We start from the raw sequence: 15,644 nt of genomic DNA, 5'->3' as shown, positions 1-15,644 counted from the left end.
TTTAGATACACAAACATCTTAAATCTAAAGCATCGTCAAGTCTTATTTGCTCTAAACTAGATATTGAACCAATTATCCAGATTGCAACGAGAGTGTGCAGTGTTTTTAAACTTCTATTGGACAAAACCAGACGGTGTAGTACGCCGTCTGTCCACCAGAGAGAGCTGTACCACCAAAGATGGGAGCTGTAAACATCAGTCTCGTCGAGATGCTTTGATTCTCCCTCTCGCTTAAAAAAAAAAAAAAAAAAAGACCGGGCCACTGTTGGAGAGTTGAGACAAAGAGATTCACATTACGTCACTGCAGCAGCTGTTCCGACAGACTGAGCTCCACAGCTATAAAAACTGTCAGGTGGAGATGGATTTGATGGAGGCCTGTGTGCAGTGATTCACAGCGCTGGCTCTTAGAGGTTGTCAAGGATTGCATATGAAGGTTTCCGTCAAAAGTGTCAATGTTGTTCCAGCTGTGAAACCAGTGCTTTAGATGGTCAGCAGTGTGTTTTCATCATTACACGTGTGTGGACATCTTATTATGCAGGAATTCCAGGTCCACCCTCGAACCGCTTTCTGTCTTTCACTATGGAGTTAATTAATCAGTAGGTTGATTGACAGAAAATGTATTGATTTAGAAAAATCCTCAACACTCAGACGATTTGTTGCTTTTCGCCATTTTTATTTAAATTGAAATTGAAATCCCGTGTGGACTTCTTTCAGACATCATCAGGGGAAATTGTGGTGGACATTTTTCAACCATTTTCTCCCAACTAGAAAAAAGAATGCGCATATTAACCGAAAGGTAAAATAATGGTTTGTTTTTGAGACCGAAGAGGAAATGCAGATCCTGATGGCAAAAATTGAGTTTAATAATTTGGCTGATGCTCTTGTTATCTCGCAGTTAATGCAACTGTAGATCAACAACTCTGAAATCACCAACTCTATCAATAGCATTTATAAGAAGGGTCCCTTAAAATAATTTATTAAAGAATAATAACTTAAGACATAATCACCATGTTTTACAGCGTAAAAATAAAGTTTTCGGTGCCCTCTGGTGGATCAACTAGGTACTGTAGACAGAAGATTGGTTTCCCCAAGAACTTCGAGCAGAAATACCCCAAATTTGGGGGGAAAAATGCAAAATCATGTTTATGCTTGGAGGTGGAAAAGCAATGAGGAGACTAGAGACATATTTTCATCAGGTTTTCTACTTTTTTCCCACCATTTGAGTGGAGCTCTTTCAACCAATTAACATTTTGCATCCTACAAGAGCTTAATGGCACCTAACTGAGGCATTAGTGCCACTTACTGCTGAATTTAAGTAGTAACCTCTAATATTCACCCAACAGCATTGTATGGAAACATGCATACATTTTTCATATTTTCTTATGCTGATACTGAGAAAATTCTGTTAACATTTGTTTTACATCAACAATGTAACATTATGGAGAGTCGGTGATGAGATTCTGTTCTTAAATTACCTCAAATATTTGTTTTCTCTCAACTTTTTCTTGTAAGTTATTTGTTGACATATATGGGTTTATGATGAATCTTTTTCCTGAGCTATTCACAGCTGCCTAGTTTATCAGTTGGGTTGTAATTACAAGCAGTTGATTGTAGATCGTTTCTTTGATGCTGAAAGATGGTTAGTCCTCGGATCATTAGGAGTGATTGTGATCAGAGTATTGAGCAGATAATCAAGATTATTGTTTTAGCCGTGGTCACCAAGACTGACTGCAAGTGTAGAAAGAAAATAAGCTGAAAACATGCTAAATACATTGTATGATTGTTGACCAGTGTATCTTAGAGTGTAACCTTGACTGTGTGTGTCTGTGTCCCCAGTCTGTAGAAGCTGCCTAGTGAAGTATCTGGAGGACAACAACACGTGCCCCACATGTAGGATTGTTATTCATCAGAGCCATCCACTGCAGTATATCGGGTGAGTGAGGGGGCTGCTGCAACACGCACACGCACACGCACACACACAGGTACAGTGGGATGCTGTGTTTGTTTCATGTTCTTCCCCTTCTCCTTTCTCATCAACAGTGCACTCCTCCCCTCCATAGGTCTCTTTGCACTCACAACCATATAGTACACACACATGCACGCACACACGCTCACACTCACACACACATGCACGCTCACACACAGTTGTTTTGACAGAGCTCCATCAGTGTGCAGTGAGCTGCTTGCTGCCTCTGGGAGACTCAGCAGTGCACTGCCAGTTAAGAATAAACAGCGCTGCTGGTCTTTGTCCATTTTATTTATTTTCTTCTGCAGCAACAAAGCCTCAAAATGTCTGCTGAAGGTTGGCTGTTTCTGTACCTTGCATTCCTATGATATTGCAAATTGGAGCTGGTCATCACTGCTGATAGCTGACATGAAACATGACTCTTAGTGTTACCATACTGTAGCTGACCACATCAAGCTCAACTGGAGAATATTTGAAGAATTTTACTTTAAAACTGAAAGCAAAATGGCACTTTATCTAATAACGGACCACTAGAAATGACAGCAAGAACTTTCACTTGGTACAGTGAACATCAATCATTTTGAACATTGAATTTAATTACATTATTTTCCCATCAAGTAAAAATAAAGATGGACCATTTTGGAAGCCAAGTAGCTTCGTATTGTTTGGCGAAGTTCTCTGTTTCTCTGACTCTGACTAAACCCTCCTCACTGAGGGTTTTTGTTGTTCTTGCCCCTCTGAGTGCTCGTGCATTAATGTCTGATTAATGCAACAAGCAAACTTAATTTGTACCAGCAATTTAGTCATTACCGTCTAAACTGCGCTGTATGTAGACTCATTGTGTTGCAGGAAATGCTCCATTTCAAGCACATTAGCTCATTGCACAGCTGTTTCTTTTTTTGCCTCATTGTTTGGAGGAAATTGGACTTGATGGGAAACATCACAAGTGATTTGAAGGCAAAACGCCCAGCAGATGACAGATAAAAGCCATCTGCTCATCAAGAAGACTGATCAAAGTTGATGTCTGAGATTGAACTCAGAATCAAACTCAGGCGTGTCTTCACAGAGAATGAGCTGAGCAGAACTAATCCTGCCTCTTGTACTGTCGAGTGTGGCTTTGCTCCATCAATTTAATCTTTTTTTCCCACACAGTTGAAATGATTCTGGTTCTGACAATAAAACATACTACTTAACATTACTCCAAATGCCTGCAAAGTACATTCAATAGACAGACATTAGACCCCTTGATTGTGGGGGGGAATGTTTGCTCACCAGATCTCTCCTTTGGAGATTTTGAGCCAACACAGTCGACTGTTGTCTCCCCCACAATCTTTAAAACCCTTAAAAAAGATAAATCTTTAGGAAGAGTGGTGCCCATTTCTTCTTTTCCACATACTTTTAACATCTGTGCATACGCTAACACAGAAGTTTATTTTAATTTGAACGTAATATCTGTGTCACATTTTGACAAGGCAGCATTAAAACCTCTGTAGTTGCCTGTGAGAATAATCCTACCAGCTTTGTCCAGCAGGTGTCAGTGTTTTGCTGCCTTGTGGAGCACCCCTAAGCATCAGGCAGCTAATTCTGGCCTGAGATACAATGACTTTCCCAGTGGACAGCACAGGAGATAATCGTGCTACATTAAACCCAAGTATTTCCTCCAGAATGTTGCAGGAAATCCAACACGTCGAATCCGTTAGCTGGCTGCCACGGCCGGGTGCCAAAACGTACCATCATGGTGATGGCAGACCTAAGCCCACACTGTGCACCTGTGTCACCTACACTGCCCGACAGTGAAATGCTCTTTAACACTCTGACTGACAGAGCATATGCTGCACACTGGCCTGTGAGAGCTGGTGGCATTTCAGTCTATCATAACATGATTTTCTTGGGTACAGCATACGACAAGTGTCACGTTTCTATCAACTGGGGATTTTTCCATGTATTGTATATCAGTGGCTCCGAGCCATTTTGTGACTTTTGTGGCTTGTTATTATTTTCTTCCTTATTTGTGCACTTATTTGACCTGAATATGTTGTAATTGACAAGAGAGTGGCAAAGATTAAAGAACTGTCTGAAAAATAAACTTTTCTGCCGATGATATGTTTCCTGATCTTCTATCTTTTTAAAGCCCCGGTTTGTAAAACAACTGCTGCAGATGTTTTAAATCCAAAGGGATGCAAATGCCATTTATTTAAATCTCTAATGTTGTAGATGTGTGGTTTACATCTTTGAATGTAAATGAGGTAACCAAATATTTGTTTTGTTTTTTAGCCATGACAGAACAATGCAAGACATTGTCTACAAGTTGGTACCGGGACTTCAAGAGGGTAAGTGTCATGTTTTGACTTTCTTCATGATGCAACCCCCAAGAGATCCAACTGATAGATGTAGATCTTTATCTTTTATTGATTTATTGATATTTTGTTCACAAGCACAAAATGTTCCTGAAAAATGACTAATGAAAATTAATGTTCCACTAATATTACTGTTTTAAATTCAGCCGTGTATGTACATGTCCTAACAATGTTTATCGCATCAAAATATGTTTCCCTAGGTGTCGCACTTCAAATCATTGCTATAGTCAATCCAATCATGAACTCATCAGAGATGTTAACTGTGTCTCCTGCCCAGGGACTGCAGATGTAAATTAGCTAAGCTCTGGTAGAGCTAAAAAGTTGTGCCCTGTTCCTGTCAAATATACAAATAAATAAATATAAATAAACAAAATAAACTGCCTTCTTGAAGAGGTCAGCACTGTGATCTTTTTTTGGTAATGTTACTTTCTCCTTCTGACCAGAAATGTGTTGCTTTTGGCCATGCATCTCTACTGCAGCTTGCAAACTGTTGGCTAAATAGTTTTTGGATAATGTATCCATGACAACGCTCAGAGCTAAACAAAGAAGACGCCGTGTGCTGCGAACTTTAGTAAAAACCTCAATTGAGATGCATATAATGAATGTGCTGTTAATGGGTCCAACGAGTGCTCCTAAAGCCTGCATAATATCAGCATATCCCACATCAGAAAAAAACTAAATGCTTTATTCAGAATGAGGCCAAATAATCTAAACAGAAAGACTAGTGAGCTTGTTAAAGCACACAAGTACATCCTCACAAACTTGCTTAACATCGTGGGAACAAATGCCTTTAAATAAGATATTCTTGCCGCTGTTGCTGGGCTTAATGAAGCGAGTTAAAGCACACACACACAGAATCACACACACCACTGAAAATTAAATGTCCAGTGACAGCAGTGACCTTGAGAAGAAGACACTGCCTTCTCTTATTTTTTCTCTTTCTCTCACACAGCGGAGATAAAGAAGCAGAGGGAGTTCTATCAGAAGTTGGGGATGGAGGTGCCAGGAGACATTAAAGGAGAACTTTGCAACATGAAGACTCATCTAGATCAGCGCAATGGTATGGTCCACGTCACACATGCTGCTTCCGCTAGTTTTTATAAGCACATTCTTTAAAAATCTATCCAAGATGAAGTCTCATGTTTGATCAGAGAGTCTCTTAAAATAGGCAATTTGAAGCTGTTACAGTTTCAGTCTTGAGTGATAATGGTAAGCGGTGACTCCAGTTGGTCGTTGACCTTAAGGTAGTACACAACAGTCATGGGGAGCCACCCCATGCCGAAAGGTGTCGTTTACCTATTTTTTACTTTTAATATGAGTGTTTAAGTTAATCCAAATGGCTGCGGGGTTCAACTTGGCTGAGGTGATCAAAAAACAAAAACAATGAAAATGCATCCACTGAGAGACTTTGAAATTGCCTGAGAGAAACACAAATCTCTGTGTAAAGTTTTTTTTCTTTGATTTTGGGCCCATCAAAGCTTTTCGACAGTGTTGGTGTCGTTTCATTTTTTCACTCACTGTGTTATATCGAGCAATGATTAGAAAATGTGTAAATTCTGAATAGGAGCCAACTGTCATATAACAACACGACAGTTGGCTCCTATTCCGACATATTCATTCACCACGATGGAGAACACAACGGCTGAGGTTCACAGTGGAGACGGATTGTTAGATATGTTGTACTGAAAAGGAGCAGAACACTGAGCATTTCTTCAACTTGCTAGTATTATCTTGAGTGCTAGCAAGAAGAAGCACTCACCAAAGAGACCAAAACGTATAAAGGACACCGAAGTCAAAGTGAAAAATTTGGTTTATTTATTTATTTACTAATTTATTCATTTACCATGTTTCCTTATTCCCTCAGTTCAAGTTTAATAGAAACAATTTAAAGGGGTTGGAAATCCCTGCCAAAAAGAACAAAAGAAGGGGAAGCTGCTGAGCCAGCCTGCAATTTGCCACTGTACTCAGTGTGTGTCCCACTAACTACCAAATTAAAGAAATCCAACTAAACCAAACAGAGCCCAACAATGGATCTACTCAAAATCTCCAACCCAAACTAGGATAACAAAACCTAACAATCCCATGCTGGGGGAAAACGATTGGGAATAAAACATTTGAAAAGAAAGAGGTAAAACCCCAAACTGTGCTGCCTCCTCTCCACCCCTCTCTATCTGCCCTCTCCAATACATGATTGAATTCAGATGCCCCAGAAAGCAGGTAATGCTGAGGAGAGAGAAGGAGACAACAACACAAAGACACCACTGGCAGTGTGAAACACACCCCGGCCACAACCAACATCCTACCAATGGCTCACTAATCAAAAGGTGGTGGAGGTTTTACAGGCCAAGATCTGCTGTGGTAAACCAGCAAAGGCAGGGAACAAGAACATGTTCTGCCTAAACTAGTAAACATGTTGAGCATTTTCAAGTCCCGCCATGCTGTGTTGATTTGTGATTACAAGCTTAAAGTCATGCCTGAGAGAGATCATCTCCGGAGTTGGGTCAGATGGGCTTTTTCATCATTTTGGGATGAATGGTAGTTTTCGGTTTTAGATCCATTCATCCTCCTGGCTCTGTTTTTCAAGCAATAAGTGGTAGATGCTGGGCAAAATTCTAACAACAGGCTGAAAAACCATGATGTTAAATAGCTGGTTACCAACAATCATTGCAGAGGGCAAAAGAGGGCACTTTACAAACTTACCAAGTCAAAAACATTTTAATCAGTTAAAGACAAACCTTCCAGCAGGTAGCTGCCATGTTGAAATGGAGATGTGAACACCTGCTATGCTGTGCCTGCATCTTGAATCAAACTGACCCAAGCCAAACCAGCTCATATGTATAGAAAAAGGCAAATGGATTAAAGTGGGCTAAAACCTTATCTATGGATTAACAACCTATTTTTGTATGCTGTCACACACCTGCTAAAAGAAAGTTCTTCACCTCATAGTGTCTCGTTATCCTCATTGTACTACATAAAGCATGAAGCCCCCAACTTGTAATGAGTAACATTAGAAGTATGACCAGAACTAATGGCAGAAGCCATTAAGCAGTAGAGATGAAGGCAATTTAGCCAATGAGAAGGAGTCCCTGGCCCGCTTGTTGTGCACAACGGCTTTTCTGCACCAGTCTGCTTCCAGGGCTGGTATAAATGTGTGCCCAGAGGGCTGTCATGCTGGCAGGCCTAATCGCTCGCTTAATCCCCCTCTCCGATTTTGGTAATTAAGGCTCAAATGGAAGTGGAAGTGCTCTCCAGCTTCCCGTGCCTCGTCGCTTGAAGACAGGTTTAGCTACAGCACACACAAGCGTAAACACACACATATCCATACACAATCTCACGTCCATACACAAACACATTTAAAAGATCATTTGCTCAGACGCCAACAGAAATGGAGACCCAAGGGACTCCTCGATTGTTTTTCACCACCATTTCCGTTCAATTTTCTGAAAAACACAAACAAATAATGAAGTCTCGAGCCTTGGGTTGGGATTCAAATTTTTTTTAACTTTTGACTTGCAGGGGAAACTACAGAAAATGAAACGTGCAGATCATTGGGAGGCTCACTGATCAGGAAGTTATCTCCCTCGGGTCTATAAAGAAGTTGTGTCTTTTGCTCTGAAGCTTTTTTTCCACCAGCTTTAGAGACATTTTACTGCGTTTTGATAATTGAACTCATTGTGTTTTGTGAATTGTGAATGCTGCTGTCGAACAGTTGAGCAAATGAGTCAATCTTCTGGTCCCTCTCAAATCTGGTCTCAGAGTTCTCAGAGCAGGAGGTTTCACTAACGAGTCCAAAAGCATCTTTTCAATCATTTCCTAAAAACTTTAGCGAGAATTTGTATATCCAGATTCACCGCAGGGGTTTAAAGTAACTGTTTGCAGTAAAACACACAGCCGGACTCTGGATTGTTTACTTCCACTCTGACTAACATGGCCGCTGCTCATTAACTCTTATTTAAGAATGGCAAACTAAAGCTAACACATGGTAAAGCAGAGATCACACTATGCTAACTACAGGCGACAGTGGGCACTCTTGTTAATGTTGGCCCCGCCAGCCGGGCTGAACCACATTATGCTTAATTAAAGGCTCATTTACCCAGAATCCCTCGGAAATAGAAAGTTTCTCTGGGGTCCTCTCTCACCAGCCGAGTTAAATGAATTCTTCTGGCACTTGGCTAATGACATAGGACAGAGCAGCTTTTCCTATTTTCTCAGAGATGCATGCAGGGCCAGAAATGTTAATGATGGCAACGTAAGGTCCAATACATTTAGTTTAGAGGTTTTTCTTGGAAACTTTGGTGAAGAGAAAACAAATGACAGGGAGATGCATTCTCTCTTTTTATTTGATGGGGAACCAATGATGCCACCATGACATGAACAGATGATCTGAGCTGTACTCACTTAGCTTTTCAGTGCGTATACTGTGAGTTTTCTTCTGAGCACTACTTGACACGTACAGAACAAAAACTTTCAGCAGGCAACAGGCTCATCTCCCTTAATTACCGTGTTTCCTGAGCACTTGACGCAAGAAAATAAAGGGACATAGTGCCATGATGTGTCTGCCGAGTGCACTTTTCTCTTGCATGACAATATAAACTCCCACACACTCCTGGCTTGTTTAATCTATCTTGTTCCCAATGTACCTCACATGGTGTTGTCATTCTACATGCCTTTGTGATTTCATTGTCCCAAATGAGTGAAACTTTGTCAGAGACAGACTGCTCGGTTTATAAATCCCCCCCGACACAAGCAATCATCGCATTACCTCAGACACAAGCAGGGTCTTCCTGTCTGTTTAGAGTCACTGAGATACTCCAGGGTTGTTTGAAGGTTGAGAGACAACAATAAGAGCGAGCCCCTCTCTTGATAAGCAATCAGCAAGGCCAACTCTGGAGACAATCACCGCAGAGACACCGGGGCAGGCTCAGACCTTTACCTGTGATACTCAGTGGAATTGGTGACAGTTATCCTGAACGGAAAACGGTCACAGAGGGGGGAATGCAATTCCAACTGCAGTGTGAGCCGAAGTAAACTGTCCACACACACACGCACACACACACACCATGTTATTACAGCCACTGAATTAAGGAAGAGTGGACTGAAATTCTTTTGTTTCTAAAGGTTACAGAAAAGCAATACCTATCCATGCAGCAATTTTGTCACAGCGCTGCAATTTTGACTTTGATAACTAAGTTTCATATCTAAAAATTCGATACTCGTACAGTCTAACAGCCAACAAGAAGAAAAACATAACCAGGCCTGTCCAGTACAACTTTGTAGATGCTGTTTCACTGAGGTTTAAAAGTTTCTTTGGTGTCTGTCTTCCACTGTGTGGTAATGTGCACACAAAAAACCAGAATAAACTGGTAATAGTCTTTTGTTTGAATGTATCCTTATGCAGTAAATGTTGATGGCTATAGAATAACGACACTATCTGACTTTAGATTGGATTCTCAGTGTGTGTCCCACTAACTACCAAATTAAAGAAATCCAACTAAAATAAACAAAGCCTAACAACAGATCTACTCAAAATCTCCAACCAAAACCTAACAATCCCATGCTGGGGGAAAACGATTGGGAATAAAACATTAGAAAAGAAAGAGGTAAAACCCCAAACTGTGCTGCCTCCTCTCCACCCCTCTTTATCTGCCCTCTCCAATACATGATTGAATTCAGATGCCCCCAGAAAGACAACAACACAAAGACACCACTGGCAGTGTGAAACACACCCCGGCCACACACAACATCCTACCAATGGCTCACTAATCAAAAGGTGGTGGAGGTTTTACAGGCCAAGATCTGCTGTGGTAAACCAGCAAAGGCAGGGAACAAGAACATGTTCTGCCTAAACTAGTAAACATGTTGAGCATTTTCAAGTCCCGCCATGCTGTGTTGAGCTCAAAGCTCAAAGTCATGCCTGAGATAGATCATCTCCGGAGTTGGGTCAGATGGGCTTTTTCATCATTTTGAGATGAATGGTAGTTTTCAGTTTTAGATCCACTCATCCTCCTGGCTCTGTTTTTCAGGCAATAAGTGGTAGATGCTGGGCAAAATTCTAACAACAGGCAAAAAAACCATGATGTTAAGTAGCTGGATACCAACAATCATTGCAGAGGGCAAAAGAGGGCACTTTGGATCCTTTAATCAATGCTATGCAATTTTTTTCTAGGGCAAAATCAGCCTGGAACCATATCTATCTTCTTTCAAATCTCCATTAGTGACCACATTGATTAATAAACTTACTTTTTGTTACTTTAAGGAAATTGAAAATATCCAGTTGTCTTTGATGCCAATAATAATACCACTTGGAAAACCCTTTGAAAAGTTCTGCAGTTTGTTGTTATAGTTTCAGTTTCGTCTGAACTTTTGATGTTAGTATTTTGGATTACAGGATGCACCTCGAGTTTAAACAGTGAAAAACCAGTTCAGAGTCAGGTATAGTAAAGAATTTATGTGGATTAGGATACTACATTATATTGTATTTCTATCTGTTTCGACAAAGTCATTAATTTTTGCTGGCATGTGCAGTACATGGCAAGATGCTAAAATGTAGCATGTGAAAAAGATCTACTACTTCTCCCTTGTTAAAAATTTGACTATGTGAATATGCAATTGTTCCTGCTGGATACACGATGTCTTTACTTCACTGCCAAGTCCATTCTCATTATCTGTGCAATGGAGGCTTCAGGTTTCTACCCTGAATATTGGTGCAAGATTTCAAAACTATATGTGATGTCACAAATCATGTTGTGGACCCACCTCTTAAAATCCGATTTTCAGTGAGCACAGAGAAAATATACACTTTCAGCCCCGAATTTGAAAACAGTCCTCGAGTGTCATCAACATCCATCATTCTACACAGTAAAGCTCGACTGTAGGAACAAGAAGAAAAAACACATTCTTGTGAAACCTCCAGTTTCTCAGATGTTTGGATGCTGCTTTTCGTCTTTTACATAGTTGAATATCTTTAGATGTTGTTGGTGTTGGTGGGACAAAACAAGCAATTTAAAGATGCCACAGTGAGCTTGTGTGATAGGCTTTTTTCACATTGATTCACCAAGAAAGTCATTTTGAGATTAATTGAAATTTTAGTGTTAATTTCAGCTCTAGATTTACTGCTACAAGTAATTTATCCTTTCCTTCTACTGCATGATAATATTCCCCATCTGAAGCCAGATTCTCCAATTTATTATTTTTGTTTTAAAAAGTTTTCTTTGTCATCCCATTCTGCAATTAAGTAAAGCATGTTTTTTAATTTGTAAAACATTTAAGAAATGAGATTACTGCTGAAGCTGACAACTCTGTCGATCAGATTTTTTACTTTCCATTCATCCACACTTACTTTATAACTCTCTGGAGGGAATATGACCTTGTGTCTTTATAAATAACTGGCCCCTAAAACAAATTTTCCCTCACACATTTCACATTAACTCTATTAATATAGTTGGCTTAAGTTGTTCTCTGTCCTTCAGTCTTCTTCCATCTCCAAACCTGAAGCAGTATCTTGTCTTTCTTTCACCACTGTAAAGAAATAACCCTCAGCTGCACAGCGTGGGAGAAATCTCTTTCTTCTTATTTTACTGTATGCACACCGGAGATTGCTACTCCCCTAATATCCTCCCATATCTGCTAAAAAAAGGAACAAATGGCAATACACGACAAACTCAATTAATGTAGAACTGAAGCCAGTCCTAATAAAGGCTAATCGCTATGGAAAATGAATGGGTTATTTTCTGGTTAGAAGTTGCCCTGCATTAGAGACATGCCCAGACAGAGCATAAGTTGTAGAAGAGATGCTTTCACACTCTTTGACGTTTAATTGCCTTATAAATGGACCTCTGTAGGGCTTTTTTTTTTTTTTTTTACACGCCAACAGCCATAAGCTGTGTAAATACTGCAGATACAAACATGTCTGCAGACAAGTCTTGGCTTCGGGAAGGCCACCACGGACATCAATTAACCTCAAGCTTCTTTACTTAAGTTAATAAGTGTGATGAGAGAAACATGCTGCTACATCACCAGAGACAGAAACCGAAACATGCAGATGCACTTCAAGACAATGAAGTGTCCAACTATGCACTTATTAAAGTGTATGTGTGCAACATGGCAGCTCATTGCTCTTCCTCTGTTTGTTTTGCTGTACAGGCGACACAAAATCGGAGGAGACGGCCAATAAAGAAGCAGGAGAGGAGAAGCCAGAAGAGGACAACGACTATCACCGTAGCGACGAGCAGGTAAGCCCACACCTTACAGATGGATGGCAATTTATGTTTCTCATTTCCTCTCCAGGGCCTCTTGAAATGACAGCCTCTCCCTCACTTAAAGGCTTGGTTCGACTAAAATAGAAAGACAAATTGCCTCCCCCTGCTGACCATGAAGATTTGATTATATTTTTTTGTGCCATGGTTTTGAAATATCGATGAATTAATTTTGATGCTTGACATTTAAAGGAATAATTCAGTTGTTTAATGTGGGTTTCATGTGGTATCAAAAGTCAGTTTGTCCTACAGTGGATGGTAGTCGGCACGCCCTCAGTTTCGCCCATATTAAGAATATTGTCACTGTGTTTTACCTTGCCGTCAGGTGACACTTTCCAATGAGAAACTAAAGTTCCATCTATACGCTCTCTAAAGCCACAAGACTGATTACTACTACTATTTCTACTACTACTACTACTACTACTACTGTTGTGACGTTACTGGAATTTCTAACTTTGATTCAATACATTGAAAAATATTTATGTTCCATAACATGTTCCATACCAGGTGGAACACTTGACACAACTTTAAGGCCATCCAACTTTGGATTTTTATTAAAAGATTAATATAACAAGGATTGAACGCTGTGTGAGAAGCACAATAGAATTTAATAGAACACTGCGCTTTTTCCAAACTGATAAATGATCAGGAATCAAAATTAGTAATGATTCAGACTTGCTAATGGCATTGGGATCAATGAAATATCCCCATCCCTAAGAATGAACATATCCTTAATTTAATGGTGTGGAAGGAGAAGTATCTGAATTGGAAGTCCATGGGTAAAGAAAATCGAAACTATCGGCTTGAATAGACACTACCAGATGTGAGTAGGAATCGTTTTTAATGTAATTGGGTTTCACCAGAGCTTAAACAATAAACCAGTTTTATAATTTAAAGGGACATTTGGGGTGCAGTTCACATTGGTTAGTCTTTCAGCAGTGATTAGAAGAAGCAAATTGGATAAAATAATTATGGGTTTCAAAGCAAGCTGCCAGGATCAAAAGCACTGAGGGGGAAAAACAGTCCTGTTGGTGATAATTGTGGGTACAATCGTCTTAAAAGCCTGCACATCAATTACTGTCTTTATAAAAGTGGCCCCCATGTGATTTACCAAGCAGTTTTACAATTACTGGATTCTTTTGTCTTCAGTGTTTCGACTGTTTTTATGTGTGCAGATCCACTCAGTGTCGGACGCCGCACCGCTACTGAACACCACTTAAAACATTTAAAATGGAAATGGGCTTTTCGTGATTTCATTTGTATTCTGGCACGTTCTCAAGTGTTGCAAACTGATATTAATAATACAGAGAGAGCCAAGTTATTGTTGTGCTGGACAGACACTGTCAGAGACACAAAGCGTTTCCCCCGCAGCATAACACAAGCTGAAGAAATTGGTTTTATACCATTTTTGTCATTTTGCGAGGACAAAAAACACAACATGCAGGTCTGAAAAACCAAGCTGGTCGTCTCCAATCAACCAGCTCTCTCCTGCAGCCAAGTGAGGAAGGCAGTGATGAGGGTGAAGATCTTGCCCTTTTGGATTTTCAGCAGGCGTGCAGAATGCTTTCAGAATAGCTAATATGGTCAACTGTGTGAGCTGAATGCAGTCATGTCAAATGTCACTGTGAGGAGGGTGAGGAGGAGGAGGAGGAGGAGGGAAAGGGAAAGAGCCTAGGAATACAAGGTGATGAAAATGAGAGATTTGAAGGATTGAGAGTGAAAAAGACAAGCAGGGAGAAAAATTATTGGAAAGTAAGTCTTTGGAATTAATGTCTGAAGGGAGAGATCATGAGAGTTAGGAGGAGGCGGTGAACATTAAGAAGGTGAATTTCATCAGAGCAGACAGAGGGGAAATGGCTGAAATGAGGATCATAAATAGAAATGAGTGTGATGAAATCAGATGCTAGAGATATGCTCACTCTGAATGGAGGGGATCTTAAGAAAGAATGATAAATGATACTCACCTGAATATAGCATAAAACATATGGGTCATTCCACGCCAACTCACCCAGAATTCAGACCTTTTCCCAAGTCATGTCATAGAAGTTTTTACATGATTTCTTTAAAGAAAATCAGTTATATCCAGAGAAGCTTGGAAATAATCCTTCAACTGTACTCCTAATACTTGGAGCAAAGTGTAATAATTTCTGTGATTCTTTGGATATGTTATCTCAGCCTCACCCACTGCTTATTGAACTCAGTTGAAATTTGTCCTGAACATCCGAGAAACCCTCATGATGATGTGCAACATGTATTCATCAGAATAGTTGTTGCATATTGAGTGTTTTATAATGATAACATTAATAAATCAATAAGGTAAATCCTTATTTACTTTATTTACCCAAACACAGAATCTTTTATTTGAAAAAACCTTCTAGCAACCACATTTTGATTCTGTGTAGTATTTATATAGTCTTTCACATCCAGAAAAATATATCTAAATATCCCTTTTGGAGCTGAAAACCCTCACGTTAAGACATTTTGGCAGTGGATTTCTTTGCAGCTTCTTTCAGGCTTTACGATTCTGCAAGGTCCCATTTACTTAATAGTTGTTGTGAATTTTAGGAGGATTTTAAGGTGATCCGTGGCTGAAAAAATGACAGTGGTACATGTAGTTGCGGCAGCCAGTATCCAGCCTCCTTTAAACTCCAAACATGAACTGGGAGGTCCTAGGTGAGTTGTTATGGATTGAGCCTTCATGTTTTCATTGATTACATTGAGACCAATGCCTGAGGGTTTGCAGGACAGCGTCTTCAGGCAATGCAGTGCATTGAACAATCACACATTTCCGGCAGAAACAAGTGGTGTTCCTCTCTAATCACAATCACTGTCATCTAGACGGAAAAAAGATTGCTGCCATGATAACATGAAAGAGCTGTCTCATTTTGTGTGAAAATAAGAGGCTGACGGAGGTGGTGCCTATTTACAGAACCTTGTATTCGGATCCTCTTCAAGTAATCTTCTATGTTTCTTTCTTTGTGCAGACTACCTTATGTTTACACACTGATTTGCGACAGCAGTGGTATAGCATATTACCGTTTACACTCCAAACTAATGCTGCAGCATA

The 15,644-nt window shown here is 40.0% G+C and overlaps 1 protein-coding gene across 1 annotated transcript in view; it reads left to right on the top strand.

Annotated features, from left to right (window-relative positions):
• pcgf3 (polycomb group ring finger 3) overlaps window positions 1-15,644 on the top strand; it is a 77,436-nt gene that overhangs the window by 48,324 nt on the left and 13,468 nt on the right. The window contains exons 4-7 of the mRNA XM_030396803.1: window positions 1,836-1,932; window positions 4,240-4,295; window positions 5,275-5,382; window positions 12,465-12,553. Coding sequence (XP_030252663.1) covers window positions 1,836-1,932; window positions 4,240-4,295; window positions 5,275-5,382; window positions 12,465-12,553 — 350 coding nt within the window. The remainder of the gene's footprint in view (window positions 1-1,835; window positions 1,933-4,239; window positions 4,296-5,274; window positions 5,383-12,464; window positions 12,554-15,644) is intronic.

This window comes from Sparus aurata, chromosome 18, assembly GCF_900880675.1.
Source record: "Sparus aurata chromosome 18, fSpaAur1.1, whole genome shotgun sequence".
NCBI lineage: Eukaryota > Metazoa > Chordata > Actinopteri > Spariformes > Sparidae > Sparus > Sparus aurata.
The sequence above is the reverse complement of the archived record's forward strand: the minus strand, read 5'-3'. Positions and strand labels throughout refer to the sequence as shown.